Source organism: Anomaloglossus baeobatrachus, chromosome 2, assembly GCF_048569485.1.
Source record: "Anomaloglossus baeobatrachus isolate aAnoBae1 chromosome 2, aAnoBae1.hap1, whole genome shotgun sequence".
Taxonomy (NCBI): domain Eukaryota; kingdom Metazoa; phylum Chordata; class Amphibia; order Anura; family Aromobatidae; genus Anomaloglossus; species Anomaloglossus baeobatrachus.
Genome location: NC_134354.1, coordinates 655536340 through 655563373, shown reverse-complemented (window position 1 = coordinate 655563373; position 27034 = coordinate 655536340). Strand labels below are relative to the sequence as shown.

Below are 27034 nucleotides of genomic sequence, written 5' to 3'. Positions count from 1 at the left end.
GACAGCGAGAGCCCGGAGTTCAGCCTCCGCACACTAGATGGCGCTGTCCTTACTCTCGCCCCATAGGTCTCCCGATGATGGCGCTCTAGGGTCGGAGCACGGTGCTCTCGTTTTTTGTACGGAGGCCGGATCCACCGAGCTGCCTTTGTGTTATCCGGCCGGTGAGGCACCGAGGAGTTTTCGGTAAGATTCCACTGTGTTTCGGGCACAGCCTGTGTCCGCTGCACTGTTCACGTGTAAGAGGCTGTGAGTGCTGCCACACAGGAGGGCACCGTGCCCGGGGCTCTGTTTACATCTGTGCCTCTCCAGAGCTGGCCACTATTATTACACTGCGGGCCCGAGCTGCTGCGGGACTACAAGCCCCAGCATGCAGATAGACTCCTGTGTGTGTGGTTACACGCTCACTATGGGGCTTTGTGCACTTTTGCACCAGTCCTAAGTGATATGAGTCTGCTCTCCATGTTGTGCTCCCCTCCCCCTTGTTCTCCTGTTACTTATATGTGGCCAGGAAGTGTTACTGAGGGTTTTACCAGTTTATATAGACGGCAGCAGAGGTATTATCGACTGTTAAGTTTTTTGTTTTCGCCTTGAAAACACTTTGGCTATGTCCGCACATCTTCGCTCTGGCTTGACAACTAAACTGCTGCATTTTGTCAAATGTAAACACTGCGTTTGACAAAAAAAAACGCTGTAAAAATGCATGCGTTTTCAATGTATTTTTGCCGCATTTTAAACAGTGCATTTTGAGATTGAGAAGTCAATGGCTGGAAAATGCAACCAAAACGCAATGAAGAAGTGACACGCTGCTTTTTATTTTAGGCAACGATTTTGACAAATATTTGTCAAACAAAAAGCTGCAGAAAAAACAGCAACGTGCGGATGGAAATTCTGACTTCTCATAGACTTTGCTGGGGAAGCACAACACATGCATTTTGTCTTTGACATGGTGCAGTTTAAAAAGCAAGAAAAAGTACACGTGCGCACATGGCCTTAAGGCTATGTGCCCACGTTGCATATTTGCATGCAGTTACGCTGCGTGTTGCACTGCAGCGTAACTGCATGCGTCCTGCGTCCCCAGCACAATCTATGAAGATTGTGCATAATCCATGCGCACGTTGCGTTTTAGAACACAGCATTTCGGCTGCTGCCAAGACGATACGTTCTAAAAAGCAACATTTCACTTTTTTTGTGCATTTTGGTTGCAATGTCGGTCTCTCTCTGCCTGCCTGCCTGCCTGTCGGTCGGTCTCTCTCTCTCTCTGTCTATCCCTCTCCCCCTCTCTCATACTCACCGATCACTGACCGAACACCGGCGCGATGCTGCATGGCGTTTACACTGCGGCGGCTTCTCCTGCTTTTGAAAATGCCGGCCACTCATTATTCAATCTAGTATTCCCTGCTTTCCCTGACCAACGGCGCCTATGATTGGTTGCAGTCAGACACGCCCCCACGCTGAGTGACAGCTGTCTCATTGCAACCAATCACAGCTGCCTGTGGGTGGGTCTATGTAGTGCAGTAAAATAAATAATTAAAAAAAACGACGTGCGGTCCCCCCAATTTTGATACCAGCCAAGATAAAGACACATGGCTGAAGGCTGGTATTCTCAGGATGGGGAGCCCCACGTTATGGGGAGCCCCCCAGCCCAAAAATATCATCCAGCAGCCGCCCGGAATTGCCGCATCCATTAGATGCAACAGCCCCGGGACACTAACCCGCTCATCCCGAATTGCCCTGGTGCGGTGGCAATCTGGGTAATAAGGACTAGGAGTTAATGGCAGCCCATAGCTGCCACTAAGTCCTACGTTAATCATTGCAGGCGTCTTGAGACACTCCCCAATGATTAACCTGTAAGTGAAAGTAAATAAACACACCTAAAAAAATCCTTTATTTGAAATAAAAGACAAAAAAACACCCACTTTCACCACTTTATTAAAATCCCCAAACACCCCTCCAGGTCCAGCGTAATCCTCACGATGTCCCACAACGCATCCAGCTCTGCTACATGGAGCTGACTGGAGCGGCAGTAGAACACCGCCGCTCCTGTCAGCTCCACGCAACAACTGAAGTGAGTCGCACTGTCAGCGGAGACGTCACTCAGGTGGCCACAGGTGTCGGGTGGAGGACTCGAGCTGGCCGCGGGCAACCTGAGTGACGGCATCGGTGATCGCGCGGCTCACTGCAGTCACTCAGGTGATTTGCGGTCTCTGGTGAGTCCTTCACCTGTGATCGCAAATCAAGCTGCGGCACACGCACAGAGCCGCGCAATCACAATGAAGTCAGGTGAAGTTTATCCGCGTTCATTCTGATGCGCGGCTCTGTCTCGCAGCCAGCCATGCTCTTTTTGACAGTGCGGTCCAACTCGGCTCTGCTGCAAGTCTATGGGGACGCAGCAGAGCCAAGTGGGACCGCACTGTCAAAAATGTGCGTTCTGGAAGCATCCAGAACGTATTAATTCAGCAGGAATTCTGCAGTTACAATGCATCTCAGAACGCAGCTTTTCAGCTGTGTTCTGAGACGCACATGCAGTGACTTACACGCTGCGTAATAGAACGCAACGTGGGCACATAGCCTAAGGTTTAATCTCTCCTGTCCGGTTCTCCCGTTTCTGGATCACAAATAATATCTGTAACATCTGGGCTTCTCATTCTGCAGTAAAGTTTCTTTTTTCTTCTGCGGACAACGATCGCCGTGCACATTCACTATTTCTGCTATCAACACCATGGAAAAGGGCCACAGTAAAGGAAAATCACCGGCACTGCTTGTGTCTTCCATTGACGGAATATAAAATACATTTCCATTAACATTTCTAAAGTTCTCTACATTCCATTTGAAGTATTTGATTAACAAATAGTAATGGAGAATATTTTTAAAGGGGACATCTGGTGCTTTTTATTTTATTTTTTGCAATGTGTCTAAAAGGTACTTTACACGCTGCGACATCGATAGCACCCGCACCTGTCATATGTGCGACATTTGGTGATCGCTGCAATAGCGAACATTATCGCTACGGCTGCGCCACACGCACATACCTGGTCAGCGACGTCGCTGTGACTGCCGAATAATCCCTTCTTCAAGGGGGAGGTGCGTGCGGAGTCACCGTGACGTCACTAAGCGGTCGTCCAATAGAAGCGGAGGGGCGGAGATGAGCATGACGTAACATCCCGCCCACCTCCTTCCTTCCGCATTGCCGGGGAACTCAAGTAAGGAGATGTTCGTCGTTCCTGCGGTGTCACACATAGCGATGTGTGATGCCGCAGGAACGACAAACAACTTCGTACCTGCAGCAGCAACGATATTAAGGAAAGGAGCGACGTGTCAACGATCACCGTTTTTGGACGATTTTGCCATCGTTGATCGTCGCTACTTGGTGTCACACGCTGTGATGTCACTACCGGCGCCGGATGTGCGTCACTAATGATGTGACCCCCGACGATATATCGGTAGCGATGTCGCAGCGTGTAAAGCACCCTTAAGTCTAAGTTCACATCTTCCAGTAATCGTCCATTTGAACGGATCCTGCAGAGATTCGTTGGCCAAAAAGTTGTGCAAATATAACCTTTTTTGTCAGTTTTTAAATAATTGATTTTAGCTGGATCTGTTTTTTAACATTGAAGTCTATGATGGACGGTTTGGTAATTACCCATCCGTTTGTCTTTATTTGTAAAGGATCCAATTTTTGCTGACTCGTTCAGTTTCAGATGGAAGATAAATGGCAATCCGTTAACCAAACGTTTCCCATAGACTCCAGTGTTAAAAAACACAAATCCAGCTAAAATTTATTTAAAAATGGACATAAATATTGTTGCTGACGGATTGCTGCTCGATAGTTCTTAGGCTAACAGGGAGGTAGTCACAAACTGCGCCTGCCGGCAAGTCAGCGGCTTCCACTGACGTCATGTCCACGGAGTGGTGGCTTTACGGCTTTCTGATTTATGTGACGCTGAGTAACGCAAAGTCGGCTGTCAATCAGCAGTCGGACCCTATCAATAGAGCAGCCCTGAAAAATAAGCACACGTGTGTGTTCTGTTTGTATATACCGTATTTTTCGCTTTATAAGACGCACCTGATTATAAGACGCACCCCCAAATTTGGTGAAGGAATAGAGAATTTTTTAATAAATGGGGTCCGTCTTATAATGCCAGTGTCCGTCTGACAAATGATATAGGGTATATGTCCCTCATAGCCCCCCCCATCCTAAAATTAGCCCTCTGAATCTGGATATGGCCCAGTGATGCCACATGTCCCCTATGCCTGGCACACATCCTCTATGGCTGGCACACAGCCCACTGTGGCTGGCACACGGCCCACTGTGGCTGGCACACGGCCCACTGTGGCGGCACACGGCCCACTGTGGCGGCACACGGCCCACTGTGGCGGCACACGGCCCCATGTGGCTGCACACGGCCCACTGTGGCTGCACACGGCCCCATGTGGCTGCACACGGCCCCATGTGGCTGCACACGGCCCACTATTGCTGGCACATGGCCCCATGTGGCGGCACACGGCCCCATGTGGCGGCACACGGCCCCATGTGGCGGCACACGGCCCCATGTGGCGGCACACGGCCCACTATTGCTGGCACATGGCCCACTATTGCTGGCACATGGCCTCATGTGGCTGCACACGGCCCACTATTGCTGGCACATGGCCCCATGTGGCTGCACACGGCCCCATGTGGCTGCACACGGCCCCATGTGGCTGCACACGGCCCCATGTGGCTGCACACGGCCCCATGTGGCTGCACACGGCCCACTATTGCTGGCACATGGCCCCATGTGGCGGCACACGGCCCACTATTGCTGGCACATGGCCCCATGTGGCGGCACACGGCCCCATGTAGCGGCACATGGCCCACTATTGCTGGCACATGGCCCACTATTGCTGGCACACAGCTCCCTGTGTTATATATCGCCCCATGCTGCTGCTTTTAGGAAAATAAACTTTCCTTACCTTCTCCAGCATTGTCCTGTCTGTGTCCCCCTCCTCGGGGTTGATCTCCGGCCTCCTGCATTTCCTGGTTCTCGGCCGGTCATGTGATGGGCACGGCAGAGTGAAATCTCTTGTACCTTATCACAGCAGCAGGAGGGAGGCCTGGCAGACACGCTGGAGGAGGTGAGTAAAAAGTTTATTATTTTACTGTTTGCAGCAGCATAGGGGACATGGCTAACACGGGGGAGGGGGCATGTGCAATCAAAGAAGGGGCAGGCAGATATAATATACACTGCTGCCCCAGCCTATCGCCGCGGTGCACTTTCAGCACCATGGTGGTGGACAGCAGCTGTGCATATTATATGAGCGGGTGCAGGAGATCAAAGTCTGCTGCTCCCAGCTTTCACAAGTCCCCCAGCAGAGCTCCAGAGCTGCCCGCACCTCCCCTGGACTCTGTAGTGGGTGTATATATATATATATATATATATACACCCCCCCCCCCCCCGTATATTCGGATTATAAGACGCACCCCCTACTTTCCCCCAAAATTTGGGGGAACAAAAGTGCGTCTTATAAAGCGAAAAATACGGTACATATGTGTGTAATGTACAATTGTGAAGGAGGCGCAAAGGACTCCTAATTCATTAAGCGGTGTGCGCCTTTTAATGAATGAATATTACTGCAGTGGCTTTATTTATTAAAGGGCTTGTCCACTACTAGTACACCCCCTTTCTGATTCAACTTCTTTCCCCCAGTTAAAATAAAAGACCCTGTGCTCACCTCCAGCACTGTCAGTAATCACGGTTCGGGGCTCTTGGGACATTGTGACGTAATGTGAGTCCCGTATTTAAACACCACCGGCTTCTTCCTCCCCGCCTTTAGGCTATGTTCACACTAGAAAAATGATTTTTCTTAAGAAATTTCTTAAGAGTGAAGGATTAGTGCACCTGCGTTTTTGCCACGTTTTTTGTGCGTTTTTTGTGCGTTTTTGGTGCGTTTTCGGTGTTTTTACCGCTGGTTGCCCCCTGCATTATTGTGCCAATTATCTATGGCAAATAACGCAGTTAGCTGCAGAAAAGAAGTGACATGCTCATTCTTTTTCTTAAGAAAATCTACTGAAAGAATTTTCTTAAGAAAAAAACGCAGTGTGCGCACAGCTAATTTTTTTTGCCATAGGTTTTGCTGGGGAATGTCTGCAGAAAGGTTACAAGAATTTCTCAAGAAATTTCTGCAGCAAAAACAGACCAAAAACGCAGGTAAAAAAACGCAGTGTGTGAACATAGCCTTAGACTAAATGAATAATCATCAGGAAGTGAGCTGCTGCATCAATTCCTGTTGATTGCCCCATAATGTGTCAAGTTGCTCCATAAAGTTTCCCATGACCCATAATGGGGAACTTTATGGTGCCAATTTGGACATTATGGGGCAACAAAGTCACATCAATCCTCGCCCCACCACAGCCCTTTATCTAAAATTCTTCTTTTTGGCATCTTTGGCTCACTGCTAAACTGCTTACCGCTCCTGCCGCGTACTCTTTATTTCTATAACCGGCGCTGACAGCAATGTGACGACTGCCGCTGCATTTTAGGCTGACGAGCTCTGCTGCCACAGTCCCGGCGAATGCGTCAGTCAGTCAGGGAGATGATGAACCCTATATGTTTGTTTAGGGTTAGGGAGCTCTCCTGCCTCAGTCCCTGCGCCGCACTGTTCAAATGTATGGGGTGTCTGAAAGACACCAACACATTTGGCTATGAGAGGCGGGGTTTCTAGATTCTGTGCACTGTGTATAATGCAGGCCTGGACTCCCGCAGTACAGCAGGACCTTTGGGGGAAGAACCTTTGGTTAGTCACATGACTGTAACCATGGAAACTTCAGTGATAGAACACAACTTGTACTACCACTGCAGGCGTCCATCAGAGGTTGGGGGTCCTGAGCAGCTGCCCAGTCTGCCCGCCTCACATGCCGGCCCTGGACTGATCCCTCAGGAACCTATGTTGATGCTGGGTTATGAGGTTATTTTTATGGAGATGCACGGTAGCATTGCTTTGAAAAACTTTAAAGGGAACCAATCACCAGGATTTTCGTAAATGTTAAAGTCAGTGCTATACTGGCACTATCAGGCTGATTCTCTACTTACCTGTAGTGGTCAGCTCGGATGTTTAGGTTTTGAAATCCAAGAAAGTGAAGTTTGTAAAATGAGCAGCTGCTTGAGTGACAGAAGCTGAGGATCACATAATATATTCATAGTTATCCCCTCTGTCTGTTAGAATTAGTTTAAGCATTAGGCTAAGTTCACATTTCCGTTGTTTTGCATCAGTCACATGCGTCGCTTGACGCATGTGACTGATGCGTTGTACAACGGATGACAAAGAACAGAATTTTGTCGGACTCCGTTGTGTGCGGGGGGCGGAGTTCGGGGTGGGTGGAGCCGAGCGAGGCCGTGGCACTGAGGACGTCAGTGCCGCGAGGACTGCAGGGCTGGGGACAGGTGTGTGTGTGTCTGTGTGTGTGTACATGCTGAGTGCGGGAGGGGGCGGAGCCGAGCGGGGAAGTGTCGGCCTCCCTGCACAGCCAGGGTAAATATCGGGTATAAGCAAAGCACTTTTTGCTTGGTTACCCGATATTTATCTTGGTTACCAGCATACACCGCTTAGCGCTGGCTCCCTGCACACGTAACCACTGTAAATATCGGGTAACTAACCAAAGCGCAGTGCTTGCTTACCCCATGTTTATCCTGGTTACGGGGGCAGGGAGCCAGAGAGCGCATGCGCAGCAAAATCCTACGGATCGCGCTGCTCAAAGAAACGTTACAGGCTGCATTGCTCCCGCCTGGTGGTCAGTTAAAAAACGACTGACCGCGACGCAGCGGATGCTACGCAGCATCATCAGTCGCAATCCGTCACTAATAGAAGTCTATGGGGAAAAACTGGATTCCTGCAAAATATTTTGCAGGATACCGTAATTCCTCAAGGCGACGGATTGTGACTGATGCAAAACAACGGAAGTGTGAACCCAGCCTTATACAAACGACTCACCTTGTCTGTGGAAGGACCTGAGTGAGGTCATACCCATGTGACCTGGTATCCAGATTGGTGGCTGAAGCCCCGCCCCTTCTAGTCACATGGGTATGACCTCACTCAGGTCCTTCCACAGACAAAGTGAGTTGTTTGTATAATAGTTATACTAATTCTAACAGGGGGAGGAGATAACTATGAATATATTATCTGCTCCAGTGCAACTGTCACTCAAGAAGCAGCTAATTTTTATAAACTTTACTTTTTTGGATTTCAAAACTTAAACATCCGAGCTGACCACTACAGGTATGTATGGAATCAGCCTGATAGTGCCAGTATAGCACTGGCTTTAGGTTATATATGAAAATCCTGGTGATTGGTTCCCTTTAAAGAGTAAATTGGTTAATTTCTCCTCCAGGATTGATTTTTCACTCTCAATTCATGCTATTATCTGTATTCAGTGAATACAGATTTTCCCTTTACTGAAAGAGATGACAGTTGGCACTCATAGAGTTCTCTGGAAGGAGGAGCTGTAAACACTTTCTACTGCAAGCTCCATAAAACTCCATAAGCAGAAACTGCCATATATCTCCGTAATAATAAAATCTGCATTCCCCGAGGACAGATTTCACCCATGATTGGACAGAATCAGCACAGAAGGTGATATAAACAGATCTCACTGACAAAAATATAACACAAAGTTTCTTATTATCATGTGTGTGTATAATATATATATAATTTTTATTTTTTTTTTCTTTTATTACAGCTCTGGCAAAAATTAAGAGACCACTGCAAAATTGTCAGTTTTTCTGATTTTTTCTCTTTATAGGTATATTTTTGCGTAAAATGTAAATTGTTCTTTTATTCTATAAACTACTGACAACGTCTCCGAATTTCCAAGCAATACATTTTGTATTTATTTTCTGAAAATGAGAAATGGTCAAAATAACAAAAAAATGCATTGCTTCCAGACCTCAAATAATGCAAAGAAAACAAGTTCATAATCATTTAGAAACAACAATACTAATAATGTTTTAACTCAGGAACAGTTCAGAAATCAATATCTTGTGGAATAACCATGATTTTTAATCACAGCTTTCGTGCGTCTTGGCATGCTTTCCACCAGTCTTTCACAATGATTTTGGGTGACCTTATGCCACGCCTGGTGCAAAAATGTAATCAGTTCTTCTTTGTTTGCCTTATGAATATCCATCTTCCTCTTGATTATATTCCAGAGGTTTGCAATGGGGTTCATGTCTGGAGATTGGGCTGGCCATGACAGGGTTTCGATGTGGCGCTCCTTCATCCATACATTGATTAACCTAGCTGTGTGGCATGGCACATTGTCCTGCTGGAAAAAACAGTCCTCTGAGTTGGGGAACATTGCCTGAGCAGAAGAAAGCAACTGTTTTTCCAGGATAACCTTGTATGTGGCTTGATTCATACGTCCTTCGCAAAGTTTAATCTGCCCAATTCCAGCCTTGCTGAAGCATTCCCAGATCATCCCCGATCCTCCACCATATTTCACAGTGGGTGCAAAACAATGTGGCTTGTACACCTCTCCAGGTCTCCGTCTAACCATTAGACGACCAGGTGTTCGGTAAAGCTGAAAATTAGACTCATCAGAGAAGATTACCTTACTCTAGAAATTGGGCAGATGAAACTTTGAAACTGGGTGGTTAATTGTTGAGTCTGTCATGTGTGATGCACTTGTATAGTACTAACTAACTCGCCTGACCTAGTGTTGTGCGTCATTTATAGGCCATAATTCAGACACTGTGCATCTCGCGTATCTGTGTGAGATGCACATATATAGTGCTGATTAGCCCGCCTAGGTTTCTAGCGTCATTTATAGGTTAGAGTTCAGACACTGTGCATCTCACTCACTACGCCGTGTGCAGAATTATTAGGCAAGTTGTATTTTAGAGTATTTTTTTATTATTGAACAACAACTATGTTCTCAGTCAACCCAAAAGACTCGTAAATTTCAAAAATATTTTTTAGATTTGGCTATCTTAGGAGGATATCTGTTTTTGCAAGTAACTATTACTGTGCAGAATTATTAGGCAACTAAATAAAAACCAAATATATTCCCATCTCACTTGTTTATTTTCACCAGGTAAACCAATATAACCGCACACAATTTAGAAATAAATATATCTGACATGCAAAAACAAAATATAGCCACCTTTCTTTATGATGACATTCAACAGCCTATCATCCATAGATTCTGTCAGTTGCTTGATCTCTTTATGATCAACATTGCATGCAGCAGCCACCACAACCTCCCAGACACTGTTCCGAGAGGTGTACTGTTTTCCCTCTCTGTAGATCTTACACTTTATGAGGAACCACAGGTTCTCTATGGGTTTCAGATCAGGTGAACAAGGGGGCCATGTCATTATTTTTTCATCTTTTAGACCTTTACTGGCCAGCCATGCTGTGGAGTAGTTGGATGCATGTGATGGAGCATTGTCCTGCATGAAAATTATGTTTTTCTTGAACGATACTGACTTCTTCCTGAAGAATTTGTCTTCCAGAAACTGGCAATAGGTCTGGGAGTTGAGCTTCACTCCATCCTTAACCCGAAAAAGTCCCACAAGTTCATCTTTGATGATACCAGCCCATACCAGTACCCCACCTCCACCTTGCTGGCGTCTGAGTCGGACTGGAGCTCTCTGCCCTTTACTGATCCAGCCTCTGGCCCATCCATCTGGCCCATCAAGAGTCACTCTCATTTCATCAGTCCATAAAATCTTTAAAATCTTTGAAAAATCAGTCTTAAGATATTTCTTGGTCCAGTCTTGACATTTTATCTTATGTTTCTTGTTCAGGGGTGGTGGTTTTTCAGCCTTCCTTACCTTGGCCATGTCCCTGAGTATGGCACACCTTGTGCTTTTTGATACTCCAGTAACGTTGCATCTCTGAAATATTGCCAAACTGGTGGCAAATGGCATCTTGGCAGCTTCACGCTTGATTTTCCTCAATTCATGGGCAGTTATTTTGCGCCTTTTTTGCCCAACACGCTTCTTGCGACCCTGTTGGCTATTTGCCATGAAACGCTTGATTGTTCGGTGATCACACTTCTGAAGTTTGGCAATTTCAGGACTGCTGCATCCCTCTGCAAGACAGCTCACAATTTTGGACTTTTTAAAGCCCATCAAATCTCTCTTCTGACCCATTTTGCCAAAGGAAAGGAAGTTCCCTATTAATTAAGCACACCTTATATAGGGTGTTGTCATTACACTACACCCCTCCTAATTACAGAGATGCACATCACCTGATTTACTTAATTGGTAGTTGGCTCTCAGCCTATACAGCTTGGAGTAGGACAACATGTATAAAAAGTATCGTGATCAAAATACTCATTTGCCTAATAATTCTGCACACAGTGTATATGATGGGCTTTTAGTGTAACACAGGAAGTAAGGATGGTCCTGCACCACTGCGTGTTACCTGCGGGACCGCGTACGTTCTGGAGGACAGCTGCAGATCTCCCCAAAGCGGGGTGCTCGTCACAAGAAAAGGTCATAGCTCTGGGACACTTCTACGGATCCCAGTGATTCTGGGATTGTTTTTTCATGACACATTGTAGTTCATTATAGTGGCAAATTTTGGTCAATATTATTTACAAAAAAATGTCAAATTTCATTGGTTGGAGCTGCTTTTCTTTGGTGCGGCTGTGATGTTCGGCGATATTGATCATGTTGCTTCTCACAACTGCTTTTCCAGGTTTGTTTCAGTCTGGAGCACAGTCAACAAAATGGTAAATCATATACATCACATAGGGGACGCTAGAGGCCGATACATCACTGGAGATGCTGGGGCATACACATCACAGAAGATGCTGGGGCGCATAAATTACAGGAGATGCTGGGGTCATATATACACATCACAGGAGGGGCTGGGGGGAAATATACATCAGAGGAGGGGCTGGGTGCATATATACACTACAGGTGGAATTGGGGGCATCTATACATCACAGGGGGCATATATACATCACAGGGGGGCTGGGGGCATACATCACAGGGAGGGCTGGGGGCATATATACATCACAGGGGGGGCTGGGGGCATATATACATCACAGGGGGAGCTGGGGGCATATATACATCACAGGGGGGGCTGGGGGCATATATACATCGCAGGGGGGGCTGGGGGCATATATACATCACAGGGGGGGCTGGGGGCATATATACATCACGGGGGGCTGGGGGCATATATACATCACAGGGGGGGCTGGGGGCATATATACATCACAGGGGGGGCTGGGGGCATATATACATCACAGGGGGGGCTGGGGGCATATATACATCACGGAGGGAGGCTGGGGGCATATACACATCACGGGGGGGCTGGGGGCATATATACATCACGGGGGAGGCTGGGGGCATATATACATCACGGGGGGAGGCTGGGGGCATATATACATCACGGGGGGAGGCTGGGGGCATATATACATCACGGGGGGAGGCTGGGGGCATATATACATCACGGGGGGAGGCTGGGGGCATATATACATCACGGGGGAGGCTGGGGCAATATATACATCACAGGGGGAGGCTGGGGGCATATATACATCACGGGGGGAGGCTGGGGGCATATATACATCACGGGGGGAGGCTGGGGGCATATATACATCACGGGGGGAGGCTGGGGGCATATATACATCACGGGGGGAGGCTGGGGGCATATATACATCACGGGGGGAGGCTGGGGGCATATATACATCACGGGCTGAGGCTGGGGGCATATATACATCACGGGGGGGCTGGGGGCATATATACTTCACGGGGGGAGGCTGGGGGCATATATACATCACAGGGGGGCTGGAGATATATATACTTAATGGGTACTGGGGGCACAGACAGCACTAGGGAGGGCACATAGACCGCACTGGGGAGGGCACGAGTCACACAGCACTGGAGAGGCATGCACAGCAGGGAGGCAGGACTCTCACAGCCCGGGAAGGCATGCATCACACAGCAGGAGGAGACAGGGAGGCATGCACAGCTTGGTAGCAGGACTCGCACAGCATGGGGAGGCATGCACAGCATGGGGAGGCATGAGTCACACAGCACGGGGAGGTTTGCACAGCAGGGAGGCAGGCGCAGCAAAGAAGCAGGACTCAAACAGCTCTGAGAGGCATGCACAGCAGGGAGGCATAAGTCACACAGCCCAGGGAGGCATGCACAGCAGAGAGGCATGAGTCACACAGCCTGAGGATGTATACAGCACAAGGAGACAGGACTCACACAGCACAGGGAGGTGTGCACAGCATGGAAGCAGGTCTCGCACAGCACGGGGATGCATGCACAGCAGGGAGGTATGAGTCACACAGCACAGGGAGACATGCACAGAACGGAAGCAGGACTCACACAGCCCGGTGAGGCTGATATCACGTACAGCAGGGAAGTCGGTAAACCTGCTACTCCTCTTCTGTGAGACAGGAGCACAGCGCTTCTCACGCTTACCCCGCCCACAAAGTAGTCAGACGCACGCTGGACAGGCCCATGTGCTGAGGGCCTAATGCTATGCACACCACACTTTGTGATTTAAAGGCCCGACAGCCGACAAGACTGTGGCTGCCACCGGAGTAGTGCGGTCACGGGGAACGTGCCCAGGGGCCGCAGTCGTTGCGGGCCGCAGCTTCCCCACCACTGCTGTATACACTAGCATAGAGAAAGCATCTTTAGAAAAAGTATTTCTAAAGATTTTATCACATGCTAATAAGAATGGGGACTAGTCCCCAGATCGTTATATCCCCCAACTACTCCGTCCTCTTAGCATGGCAGCACGCCCACAGGGGTGTACTAGCATGCTATTCAATTCAGCATCACAAGCGGTGACCGCCGTACCTGTGCTTGCTGTGACCGCTCTTCTGAGTGCAAGGCACTTCCAGTCATGCGCATTCAGAAGCGCAGTCACAGCGAACACAGGTACACGTGTCACCGCTGGTGATTCTGAATTGAATAGAATTTTAGCACTCCCCTGTGGGCGTACTAACATGCCAAGAGGGCGGACTTGTCGGGGGATATAACGCCCTTGGTATTAGTCCCTTCGCTCATTAGCATAAGATAAAAGATCTTTAGAAATACTTTTTCTAAAGATCTCTTTATCTATGCTAGTGTATACAGGGACGGTTAGGCAGGGATTAGTAGTATACACAGAACTGCTCGTGGTTATGGATGCATATTGCACCTGACCGGTCCCTTTAAAGTACCTGTTATGTTACTAGATAAGAGAAGGCTTTTTTTTTTTTTCCTTTTTTTTTCCTAACTGTAGATTTTTTTTTTTTCACATTTGAATACTATTTGTTTTTCTAATTTATTTTTTATTTTTACTGTTACAAATAACTATGCTACCCTTCTCTGCCCAACCAAATTTTTAGAATAGGTCATCTAATATTCCATCTAAACAACAGAAAAAAAGTCAGTTTTTTACATTGTATAAGATGTCACACTTTGTGTTTTCCAGGTGCATTCTCACTGCTCAATACAACGGGGATGAGGTGCCTCTCTGTATGTGGACGACATAATCAGATTAAGGAGCCAGGTGTGGAAGCTTTGTACAGGGCATACCTCCTGACTCTAGCATATAAAGATGGGTATGCGAATCAAACTAAACAGCAGCGACCACCCCAGCAACCTACTACGTGAGCTGAATAAGTGTCGTTTGTCAGGGACATTATGTGATGTGAATATCGTTGTTGGAAACCGGACTTTTGCCGCTCATAAAGCTGTGCTTGGTTCTGCCACAGTTTATTTCCAAAAATTGTTCTCAAGCACTGATTTAGATGCAGCTCGATCGTATGTGGTGGACTTCATTACAGCAGCCAATTTCGAGAAAGTGCTAAACTTTATCTACACCTCAGAGCTATTTACTGACCTTATTAATGTGGGAGTCATATATGAGGTTGCCGAAAAGCTTGGCATGGAGGACTTAATAAATGCCTGTCATGCAACCTTTCCTGATCTTGAGGGATCCTCGGGTCAGAAATATCAGTGCTCTGTTTCATCTAGTGAGGGACGATCCAGCACATCAGCTGAACCCAATCTAGTAGAGTCTAAAGGTAATGGGCTGGATAATCACATCCTTCCTATAGACAAAAATTTTAGCACACCAGTAGAAGGAATTTGTTCGTTCAAAGGAGAAGATCAAGAGGCAAATGTGAATCAAGTAGGACAGTTTCCACTGCCGGCAAAAACGGAAGAACAGAGCACCTCAGCCAGGTTCCAGTCCTCTCATTGCTCAGTGAACACTGGATTTGTTCCAACAAGTACTTGCCCTCCTTATAAAACTCAACACAATGGTGATTTTAACAAAACTGGTTATTTTCCTGGAGACTCCTCTGTAAGTGGAAATTCTAAGGAACCTGCTGGGGGATTTGAAGCCATGGGTGACCTTCACCTTGATGAATTAGAAGAGGAAGAGTTACAGTTTGATGAAGCAGGTGATGAAGACTCAGGGCCATCTGGAGAAATCATTGAGTTGAGTGATGGTAGTGAAGATGAACTTTTACTATTTGGCCATGGAGAAAGTCGAAGTGGCAAAGCCATGCCATGCCAAGTTTGCAAGAAAGTGTTGGAACCTAACCTGCAGCTTATCCGCCAACATGCTCGGGAACATATAGAGCTGCGGAATGGTAGTTGCAAGGTCTGTCAGGCCCGCTTCCACGACCGAGGTGCTATGATTACTCATGTTTTGTCGCATATTGGAATTTTTCTTTTCTCTTGTGATATGTGTGAAGACAAATTTTTCAGTCAGTGGCAACTCACTCTTCACAGAGGGCAAGAAGGCGTTACATCAGAACATAATATAATCGTTCATCCAGGTCAGCCTCTTCCCGGGGAGGTGAATTCATTTGTGGGAACAATGGGAACTGAGCTGCCATGTGGTGCATGTCATAGGACTATGTTAAGAGATTTTCATTCTGTACGTTCTCATGCTTTGGAACACCTTAACACCAAGAACTTGTCCTGTGGATTGTGTGATCAGCGACACTTAACACTTTGTGGTCTTATGTGGCATGTCCTATCTCACATGTCTGTATCTGTCTTCTCCTGTTCTGTGTGTGCTAGTAGCTTCCTTGATCGCCACTTACTGGAGAAACATATGACAGTCCACCAGAGCTTAGATGAAGCATTGTTTCGCTGTCATCTCTGCTCCCAAGGTTTTAAGTCTGAAATAACTTACCGACAGCACCTGAACCAGCATCGTTGTGGTAGTATTCCAGCAGATCGTCCTGGAATTTCTGAATTTTCTCAACTGCAAGCTCCAATGGCTAAGAGAAAAGCTCCAGAGGATTTTTCAATAGACGATCATTCAGTAAGTGGACAACCAGTCCATAGCAAATATACATGTAAGGTTTGTGGAAAGTGTTTTTCTCATACCAGTGAATTTAATTACCATCGACGAATTCATACTGGAGAAAAGCCTTATCAGTGCAAAGTGTGTCAGAAGTTCTTCCGAGGCCGTTCTACCATCAAGTGCCACTTGAAGACACATGCGGGGGCTCTAATGTACCGATGTACTGTGTGTGGACACTACAGCTCCACTTTGAACCTCATGGGGGAGCATATTGCCGTGCATCGTGGCAACTTGCCTTCAGACTTTACCATTGACCAAACATTTATGTATACAATTCACTCCAAAGAAACAGATAAGAGTGCTGACAGCTGATGCGTTCTGAGGCTGAACTTGGCATAGAGCTTTCAGTTTATCTTAATCCCACCTCAGCTGTCTTTTGTCAAAATGTTTGCTACTAAAACATTGTGTTTTTTGTGTGTTTTTGTGTTCTTAATTTTATTTTTAATTTATCCTTTTTCTCAACAATAACTATTTTTTACCACCATTTCCCCTGTTTTCATAATTTGTCTAAAGGATAATGTGAATAATATTACTGTAGATCAGAATGTAGCAAGGTATACCAGCAAAAAAAAGGGTTGCTATGGAGGATATTGTGTATTTTTTCATTTATTATAAATTGCAAGAAAGTGTTTATACGATTACATTTTTGGAAGAAAAACTCCAGTCAAAATTGAGAAATTGGATTGTGCTACTTTATTGCACCAAATGTCACGTCAATATGGCCATTATTTTTTGTGATGGACTTTTGACGAAAAAAAGTGTGAACATTTCCCTACTTGCAAGCTTTCATTTTGAAAGACCCTGCTTAAACATTTACCAAAGAAGAAATACAAACTTATTGCCCAAACATCACTTTAAAGGCTTTGTTCACCTTATCATATACGCAAGAAAATGTCCTGGTAAATGCAACAATAGATACAATAAATACACAACATGGTGTGAATATGTTAATAAACCCCATAGATTTTGGTCAGCACACAGTCATGTCACAACAAAGTTCCTTCCCCGGTGGAGAAGATATGTAAAAGTATTATTAAAACTGATGAATTAATCAACTAAAAAGAAAACAATGGATGATAACTCTGAAAGGGGCTTATTCCCTCAACAGTTATCACCATTACCATATTGGTCCTAATACCGCACTGATCATAACATATCCCCTGTGTGAATGAAGCCATAGTGCTTACGTGTGAGCAACTCACCATTGACCGGATTGTGAGATCCCCATTCTCAGAAGTTGGTGGAGGTTTTCGTGGTCGGACTTGCACAGTTTATACATTTTATTACCAGTTCTGTAATAGATGAAAAATATTGTTGGGATAACCCCATAACTACATTTTCAAAACGCAAAAATGAGTATGCAATATACTCAATGTAAGTAACCAATGTAAAAGATTTGATGACTGGGCTTTTTCTTTACTGGGAACTTGACTGTACTAAATGAGTATTCAAAACAAGCACAAGTGCACGGTGCACTCTTGTCGTAGCCAAACAGTTCAGTGCAAACGCTCAATTTGCCTCTATCTTCACCCTCCTTTTCCTTGTTTGAAGGCTCTAGTTTTAGGCTATGTGAGCACGCGGCAGATTTACAGCGGATTTTGCCGCGGATTTGCTGCAGTCATTTCCCAGCAAATCCTATGGGTTTTAAAAAATGCTGTGCGCACACTGCGTTTTTTTTATACCTGCAGATTTACCCACTGATTTTCCGCTGCGGAATTAATGAGCATGTCACTTCTTTTCCACAGGTACCTGTGGTTTTTGCCATAGATAATGGTAAAAATCCGCAGGGACCAACTTGCGGAAAATACACGGTAAATCCGCACAAAAAACGCAACAAACCGTGGCAAAACTGCATGCGGATTTCGTTGCGGTCTTGGTGCGTTTTTTTTACCACGTGTGCGGGATTCTTTCAGAGGGTCTGTTTTTTTTCTTAAGATAAAGTCACTTTCTAGTGCGCACAGGGCCTTTGAGGACCCAGAAGAGGGTGGAGATGGATGTTAAGTAGACGGAGAGATGCATGAAGTATTTGGCCACACCAAAAGTGTAGAGTGCCCGTGGTTGGTTTGATCTGTCAGTTTTGTGCTAGCAGACTCTCATTAAGTTGGTCTACTTTTTACATAGTGGTAGCTTTTTGATAGATTTGCCTACTTTTATGTAGTGGTAGATTTTTGAGGGATTTGCCTATTGCACTGCACAAGTGATCTTCAATGTCCATTGTTCATGGTTTTGTGGTAGTCCTTGAATCTACTCATAAGGTACATTTCTGATACAATATATACCTCAGACCTTTTCGACCTCAAAATTGGAGATGAACAGATCGCTCCACGGTGCCCCAGTCCATGATCCAGGTCAGGGCTCTCTGGCAATGTACAGGAGATGTATGAATTTCTGTACCCTCTGCCATCCCAAGCTTGGCTTAAGATTAGCTAGGTTGGTGAGACAATACTTGAGTGCTGAACACATGTTACGCCAGGCGAGCAAATCAAATGACATGCCAAGGAACCCACCCAGAAGCTCAGGAAATTTGTGCAGCACATGTCTATAGCAAGAGACCAGTGACCGGGACCATGGACTAGTAGGGTTGCGTGAAGCAATCCGCTCATCTACTCAGAAGCACAATACCCAAACTCCTAAATGTAGTTTTCACAAATTTGTACAGTTTCTTGAGCCTTGAGGAGATATTTTCCCTTTGGTAGAAAAGAGCTTTCAGGACTCGAGAAGGTGGACATGATTTGGTTAAGGGTAGTATGGTTTTCACATTGATATTTATTTTTCTTTTAAAGTGAGCCCCTTTAATCCTCATGTGGACGAAGAAAAAGACATGCATTTCTGAGTGCTGGTCTTTCTCTTCGTTTGGATTGTGGATGCCTTCCATAGACCTGATCATCACCTACTTTTGAGGGCTGCCTGGAACTGTTTTCTTTTAATCCTCATGTGGGGCATACAAAGCTAAGATACAAACTTGATTGCAGACTTTTGTTTAGATTCGTCACTATTTTTTTTTTTTTTTTTTCATTTATTTACATCTTTGTAAAGATTTCCTTTGTGCATCCTCTTTAGAGACTGTGGACTGATTTATTTTGTATCACTTTATGAGGGATGTGTGTAAAGGTTGTAGTGAAATAAAATGCACTTGTTCTTGGTACAGTGATCTGATCCATGTTTTGTTAGAGAAAATCTTCGGCTGCCATACCAGATGCTATGGACTGTATGCTTTTGGCCACATTTTTGAAGATAGTGGAAGAAAGCTTGGGGCCTCCTTTTCACCTATAAAGTTATTCTTAAGGGCCATTTACACGCTGCGACATCGCTAACGATATATTGTCGGGGTCACGGTGTTTGTGACGCACATCCAGCGTTGTTAGCGACATCGCAGCGTGTGACAGCCAGGAGTGACCTAAAACGATCGCAAAAGAGGTAAAAATCGTTGGTTTGTGACACGTTCATTTACCAACAATCGTTGTCTGGTAAGTAGCGAGGTTGTTCCTCATTCCTGTGGCATCACACATCGCTATGTGTGACACCATAGGAGCGACGAACATCTCCTTACCTGCGTCCACCGGCAATGAGGAAGGAAGGAGTTGGGCGGCATGTTCCAGCCGCTCATCTCCGCCCCTCCTCTGCTATTGGGCGTCCGCTTAGTGACGCCGCTGTGACGCCGAACGCACCTCCCCCTTAAAGGAGAGATTGTTCAGTGTCTCCAGCGACGTCGCAAAGCAGGTATGTTCGTGTGACGCTGCCGTAGCGATAATGTTCGCTATGGCAGCGATCACCACATATTGCAGGAACGAAGGGGGCCGGTGCTAACGCTCGCGACATCGCTAGCGATGTTGCAGCGTGTAAAGCACCCTTTAGACTATGTGCACTGAGTTCTTTGGAGCTAGTCATCTCTAACACCTCAAAAATCACATAACTCTTTGAAGGACTCTTTTTGTTAGTCCACTTTGCTGTTCGTATGTTCAGTCTTTTGAACGTTTTTTTTTTTTTACGCTTTAAGTTTTGAAAAATGCCTGGTAGAAAAAAAAGACTTTGCATGTCACGTCTTTGAAGCTGCTCAATATCGAATCCGTTCCAAACTAGGCACTATCAAATCAGAAGGCTTGAAAAAATTCTCACAAAATGCTTCATAATGTGGTAAAACTCCCGTAGAGTATTTAGATTCCTTTAAAGCCCCATTCCAGTGTTTTGTTGTTTTTCTTTTCCCCCTGGCGGCTTCACCACTGCTCCATTGGGCTACAGTGTTTTGTGACCTGCCAGTGTGCTCCAGTGTGTCATGAAGTGCAGCGGAGGTCACAAGTCAGTGCACTCTATGGGAGCCTCATTCTGGCATCTCATCGAGATGTATTGGGACCTTGTGACGTAACGTCTGATTTCCAGCCAGTCAGAAGTTACTGTCACAAGATGGCGCCGCAGGCCTGGAGCAGCATCGGTAAAAGGTGAAGATGGTGAGTATATCACAGAAGTAGGGGACTTACATTCAAAGCGCCACTGCAGGGCTGAAAAAAAATAAAATGCTGGGCTGTTGCTTTAAGCAGTATCCACTTGAAAACTTGAATAATTTTGGACGCCTCAAGAGAAAACCTCTGTGTATAATATACCCTTAGCGTTAGATTATTACATAGGTTTTACTGTAGTTTTTTACGGCTTTTTTTTTTTTGCCTCTGTTGTGCATTTTTTTGGTTTGCAAAAATTGACTCTTCTTTTCCCAGTGATTGGCAACATATTCCCAGGATTTTATTAGCTTATTCCTCATGAGTGACAGAGGCTTATAACTACATATTGGCTCTCCCTGCCTATACTTTAATTATGTGTCATGATCGCAGGGGCAATGGACGCCCTCTTTGTTTAATGTTTGGAAGTCTAAGTGGGCCACCCTTTATATTCCTCCAATATTTTGCTACACAAGTCACTTACTGCTAATATGCTTCATGCATATATGTTTAGTGGCTATTATTATTGATATGAACATTCATGTGAATGAGATTTTTTTTCTTAGACTTTGTGTCAGAAAGGCATATACTGACCATACTAGTGATTAGATCCTGTCCATCTGTTGTGTATGGGGCTTCCCTTGTTGGAATATCTCCTGAAGAATAGGGACCGAGTGTGATGGATTCCGCCGTGCTTCATCCTATGTTTTAATGCCAGATCACTGTGGCTAAGAGTCTGGCATACACTGTGTCCCTGTTCCAGATTAAAATCCACACGCATACTTAGCATAGGTGAACATGTGTTTTTAATGTTGAAGTTGTGAGAGAAAGTGTTCTAATAGATCTGTGTTGGATGATTTAATCAGTGTCCAGTCTGTTATAGGCCTCATTGTATCTGCCAACCAATTTCCAAGTCCCATGGGCCACGTTAAGCACTGTAAGCAAAATACACGATCACAATATTGATTGAAAATGCACAGATTGTCAATGAGATCATTAATGGGCATTACAAGAAAGCCACCCAAAAAGTTATATCATAAATGCTTTTGGCCCTTGGTCGCGCACATACTGTAGTCCCTGGTACACAACATAAGCTGTGAAATGCCTTTTGGCATGAATTTATCTATTTGATATTTTATTCTCAGGATATCATACTGACCAATGTTGATTTTTTTTTTTTAAAAGTTAACTTGGTACATTGAATATGTAATCCTGATAATCATGCTACAGTGCCAACAAGATGGCTATGGCATATGGATGAGATCTCCATAGTACACTGTGCCAATACCGTAGCATTGAAGCCTTCATGTGGTTGTTGCTGAATCTGTTGATGATTACATATGCCAGTCATTTAAATAATTTATTCTCAATGAAATAGCACATCCGGAGCCTTATTCCTCAATTATCTTGTGTTATCATTTTACTTGGGATGTGTCACTCCACAGTCTGACACTGTTTGTGCACCGTTCTGTCAACTGGTTTTCCATTCCCTTATCTCTCTTTCACTGGTGACTGTCAGCACTGGTTTGCCTCAGATTTCTCTGCAGTTGGTGCACACTCCAGGCAAGCAAGAGCCACTTGGTCATGCCAAGAATACCTAGAGCACACTAATTATTTGATTCAACTAAAGTTTCTGCCAAACAAAGGCAGTGATTCGCAATTTTTAAAGTCCTTTTATTCCCTACAAGGCTTTGTGCTTTGTTTATGCTTGCAAACTCTCTTTAACTGCCTACTACATTGTCTTTTAGAAGCTGCTTTGAACTGCTGCTCTAGCAAGAATCCATACTCAAACACTTCCTGTGTGAGCATGGTGGAGGGAGGCATAGAAACTTCGAGGGAGACTGTAAATAGTTTGAGTATGGATTCTTGCTAAAGCAGGAGTTCAAAGAAGCTTCTAAAAGACAGTGAAGTAGGTAGTTAAAAAAGCACGTTCAGCATGGAATTTAAGAGAGAAAATCAATATAAGGTAATGCACTATATTAAAAAGATTCATAACATTGCAAAGGCTGATATGCAATAATAAAAGCCTAGTTACTCTTTAAAATAACCACCAAAAAAGCAGTACTTGTGAGTTAACGCTCATGCCATTGTTAGTATGGCTGCAGCTTCGACATCCTGTCTACGACAAGTGATCATTGCAGCCACTTACTGGCTTCTTTTGTTATTGCCTTGTCATGGCTGCTGAGGCTAGTGATTGACTGCAGCAGTTATATGTTGTAGACAGAATGTCATTGCAGAGCTGTCGGCAGCAAAAATACTCTTGGGAGAGTAAACACCGGAGTGTCCCAGATGTCAACCGGTAACGAATACTTAATTGATATCGATCATTACTATGCGGTTTCGATACTAGCCTTGTGCCAGCTCAGCAGCAGGTTTATACGTATCTTCCAGAGTATGGACTAAAAACACCGTTTGTGTTCTGTCTTTTAATACCACGATCTGTGGTCCATAAAATCTACTATTAATCTGTAGATCACTAAAATGAAATGTTTAGTTTTATCAGCTGCCTTTAGCTGGTGTGGTGAAAAGAAGAATTAGACCCTGTCTCACTCGTATCATTACCATCTAACATCTGCCCGAAATAGCATGAAGGAGAACTTAACCGATGACTTAGCCGATGGTTGTGTTTTTAGTGTAATATAGTGTAAAGATTTTGATTTGGCAAGTATGTTAAGGCCCAGTCACACACAGAGTTACCAGCGATCCCGACAACGATACGACCTGATAGGGTTCGCTGGTAAGTCGCTGGTGAGATTTCACGCAGTCGGGGCTTACCAATGACGCAGTAACGATACAGGTCGTAGTAGTGATTTCAGCGGTCATTGGGACCCTGTCACACAGTGTCAAACACAGTGATGTGTCTTGCCCAGCACGAGATCGCCTTGCAGAATGGTCCAGACCATTTTTTTCCAACGACTATCGATCTCACAGCAGGGGCCTGATCGCTGGTAGGTGTCACACATAAGAACGCTAACGAGATCGTTGCTGCGTCACAGAAACCGTGGCTCAGCAACGATCTTGTTAGCGATCTCTTTGTGTGTGAAAGGGCCGTTAGTCTGTAATAAGACCCTGAATAGAAATACAAATTGTTGACCCACTGGTGTTTCCTATTACTCAGCTCTCATTTCCCTTCAATGCAGAATGCAGTACATGGGAGCCAGGTCAGTAGCCCAGCCAGAGATAAGACTACAAACCAGTGCAAGGCGCAGGATTAATGTATGACGCGTAATGTGCTCCTATCAGCTGATGAATATAGTAGACATTGTTTTGTAGCCATCTTTGTATCCACTTTTTAAAATACATGACTGTTATATGTGTATATAATGCTCTATTTTCACAAATGTTTTTTATGATTTTATATAGATTGTATTTATTTATTTATAGTATAGATTTTAACACTAAATGAACTGTGCACCGCACCAATGCATTTTGCATTTCTTTTATTTCACTTTAATTAAAATGGAAACTTTTTGGCTTAGTAATATAAAAAATATAAAAAGTAGACCATGTCAAAGAGACTCTGGCACCAGATTTTTGCTATCTCATCTGAGAGCAGCAGAAAGGCAACTGTCCATAATCCCTTCAGTAATAGAGTGCGCTATCGGATGGCAGAAACGGAAATAAAATGTACCAGTACCGGACTCCTTCATCTTTTAACTGGATCTGCATTCCAAAAAATGCATTTATGGAACTCTATGGGGAGTAGATCCTGATGAATGGTCATTAGAGATGAGCGAAACCTAGGTTTGGTGTTCGTACCAAACAGACTTTACAAAAAAACAAACCGTTTGGAGTTTAGTTGGTTTACGTATGCTGACCACTTGGGCGAGCATCGTTGTGTTTGGGTACGCTTCGTGCTCAGCCCAATGTGAGCTGCTTGCAGTGTTCAAACGGCTCGCACAACAGCGTGACCGGATGTAGTGTGTACAAAACAAACAAATGGGGAAAAACCCCAGTTACCTGCCCCCGGAAGTGCTCTGTTTTATGGCTGGCTGTGTGTGGGTGGAGACCGGAACTGCCTGATTAGTGGCTTCCATTAGGGTTCAGGTCAAGTCCAGGTCCCAAACTGAACTTTAGATATCGTGCAGCTGCACCCGCCGAACCGAACTTCCACGGGTCCGCTCATCTCTAATGGTCATCTGTTAACTCATCCGCTTTTTCCCGCTGTGCATGCCCAAAACACTAGAGGTGTTCAGAGACCCAACAAATGCAATACGGAAACTTGTTTTAATAGATCCATTCTAAAAATTAAACCTCATTTTGCATCTATTTTTTGCTCCATTTGTAACAGATCCATTTTTTTATTTTACTAGATCCATTAAAAATACATGACTATTAGACTTATAAGTAGAGCCTTCACTGGTCCACTTGCCGTAGTTTTGATCTCCTGTTGATAAAACAGCGTATTTTGTGGCGATCTGTTATAGCACAGCTGCAGAAATGTAGTCCTTGATATATATGAGCTCTATCTATCCCAAATCGCCCTCACTGGTTAGCAACTTTCTGCCTATGCACAGAGTAGATGGAAAGCTACAAATCAGTGGTGTGTGCGAAGTTACACGAGGCTAATTCAGAGAACTAATAGATCTTCAGCAACTAAAATAGTGATTTTGTTCAAGCTACAAATGTCAGAAACCCCTGTCATGGCTCGTATTAGGTCTAAGGGGCTTAGTATTGGGTCTCTAGTATTAGGGCAAATGGGACATGATCACTGAACACCAGTCTTGCACCGCATCCTTGGGCTTTCCATTAGGCATACTGTTTTTTCATTTGTACTTTTCATATGAACTTTTTCAAGTTAATGCTTTTATGTAAACTGGCCTATATGTCCCTTCTGTGGAAATGATCACTCCTTCCCTAATTTGATCTGTGTTTTTAGTTCTAACGACAGAAAACCACCTGACTTTTATGTTATCTCCTTTTAATTACAGTTTTAATTTGTCTCTTTGGATTGTCTGAATTTTTGACCTGCGTCTCTTTAATGGTACATTGGGCTAATGTTTTTGTTTTATTTGTTTTCTCTATTATTTGGATGCTATATTGAATACAACTCAATTGTGATTGAATGCAGAAAAGAGAGATTTTCCAGTTGTAAAGGTGGCCATGCACGTCAGCTATTGACAAACCCCTTCTCATTCCCTGACTTGGGCGAGCATGCATGTGTTATGATTGGGGAGAGAAGAATGATCCGCTGCCAGAAACCTCTGGTGCCACTTTATTGTCCATGTTAAAGGGAATCTGTCACCAGGTTGTTTTTTTTTCCACCTAATCTGAGAGCAGCATAATGTACAGGCAGAAATCCGGATTCTGGCAATGTGTCACTTACTAGGCTGTTTAGTGTAATTTTTATAAAATCACTGTTTAATCAGCAGTAAATTATCATTAGAGGACTACTTGGTGTGCTGTCTGGTAGTCCAGCATATTCCTGATCTCTCAATAGCTGTTAGATCTCCAGCCTAGAAAACATTGATTTTATCAAAATGACAGCAAACAGCTCAGTAAGTGACACATTGCTGGAATCAGGATCTCTGCCCCCTACGTTATGCTGCTCTCAGATGGGGAGCAATAACCTGGTGACAGATTCCCTTTAAGAAAAGAGTTAAATGATTAAATAAAAATTTTGTGGCGAGATGAAAAGCTTCTCTACACACTAGATGATCAGTTGGTTCCATTGTAATCAGCGGGTTTATTTGACTTAAAGGGGTTGTCCACTTCTAGGACAACCCCTTTTGATTCCACGTTTCCCCCAGGGTAAAATAATATATGTTGACCTTAAGTATATGGCTATTTGGCGTGTGTAGTAGAAATACTCTACCCCGTATCACCCATTCTAAAGAAGCTTTGGGTTCATTTACAGTATACACAACTCCCACCCAAAATGTTTTTTTTGGTCACTTCTATTGTAGTCTACCTCCTCGTTTTGTTTTTATTATTTGCACATTTACCACAGTCTACCTGTTCACATTTTGCAATAATTTTGCTCTTTCTTTGGTTAAAAAGATGTTCATGACATATTGGGGGTCATTTATTAAAGTGTTAACTAGAAAACTGACATAGAAGAGTTATATATATGTATATATATGTATATGTATATATATATATATTATATATATATATGTATATATATATATATATATATATATATATGTATATATATATATATATTATATATATATATGTATATATATATATATATATATATATATATATATATATATATATATATGTGTGTGTATATATATGTATGTAAATATATATATATATAATTATTTTCTATATAAAAAATATTTTTT

The 27034-nt window shown here is 44.4% G+C and overlaps 1 protein-coding gene across 1 annotated transcript; it reads left to right on the top strand.

Annotated features, from left to right (window-relative positions):
• The first annotated feature begins 109 nt into the window (after window positions 1-109).
• On the top strand, window positions 110-26798 carry ZBTB39 (zinc finger and BTB domain containing 39). The gene is made up of 2 exons (XM_075337049.1): window positions 110-183; window positions 14419-26798. Exon 2 carries the CDS (start codon window positions 14545-14547, stop codon window positions 16621-16623), a length of 2079 nt encoding a protein of 692 aa, XP_075193164.1. The 5' UTR covers window positions 110-183; window positions 14419-14544; the 3' UTR covers window positions 16624-26798.
• The last annotated feature ends 236 nt before the right edge of the window (window positions 26799-27034 follow it).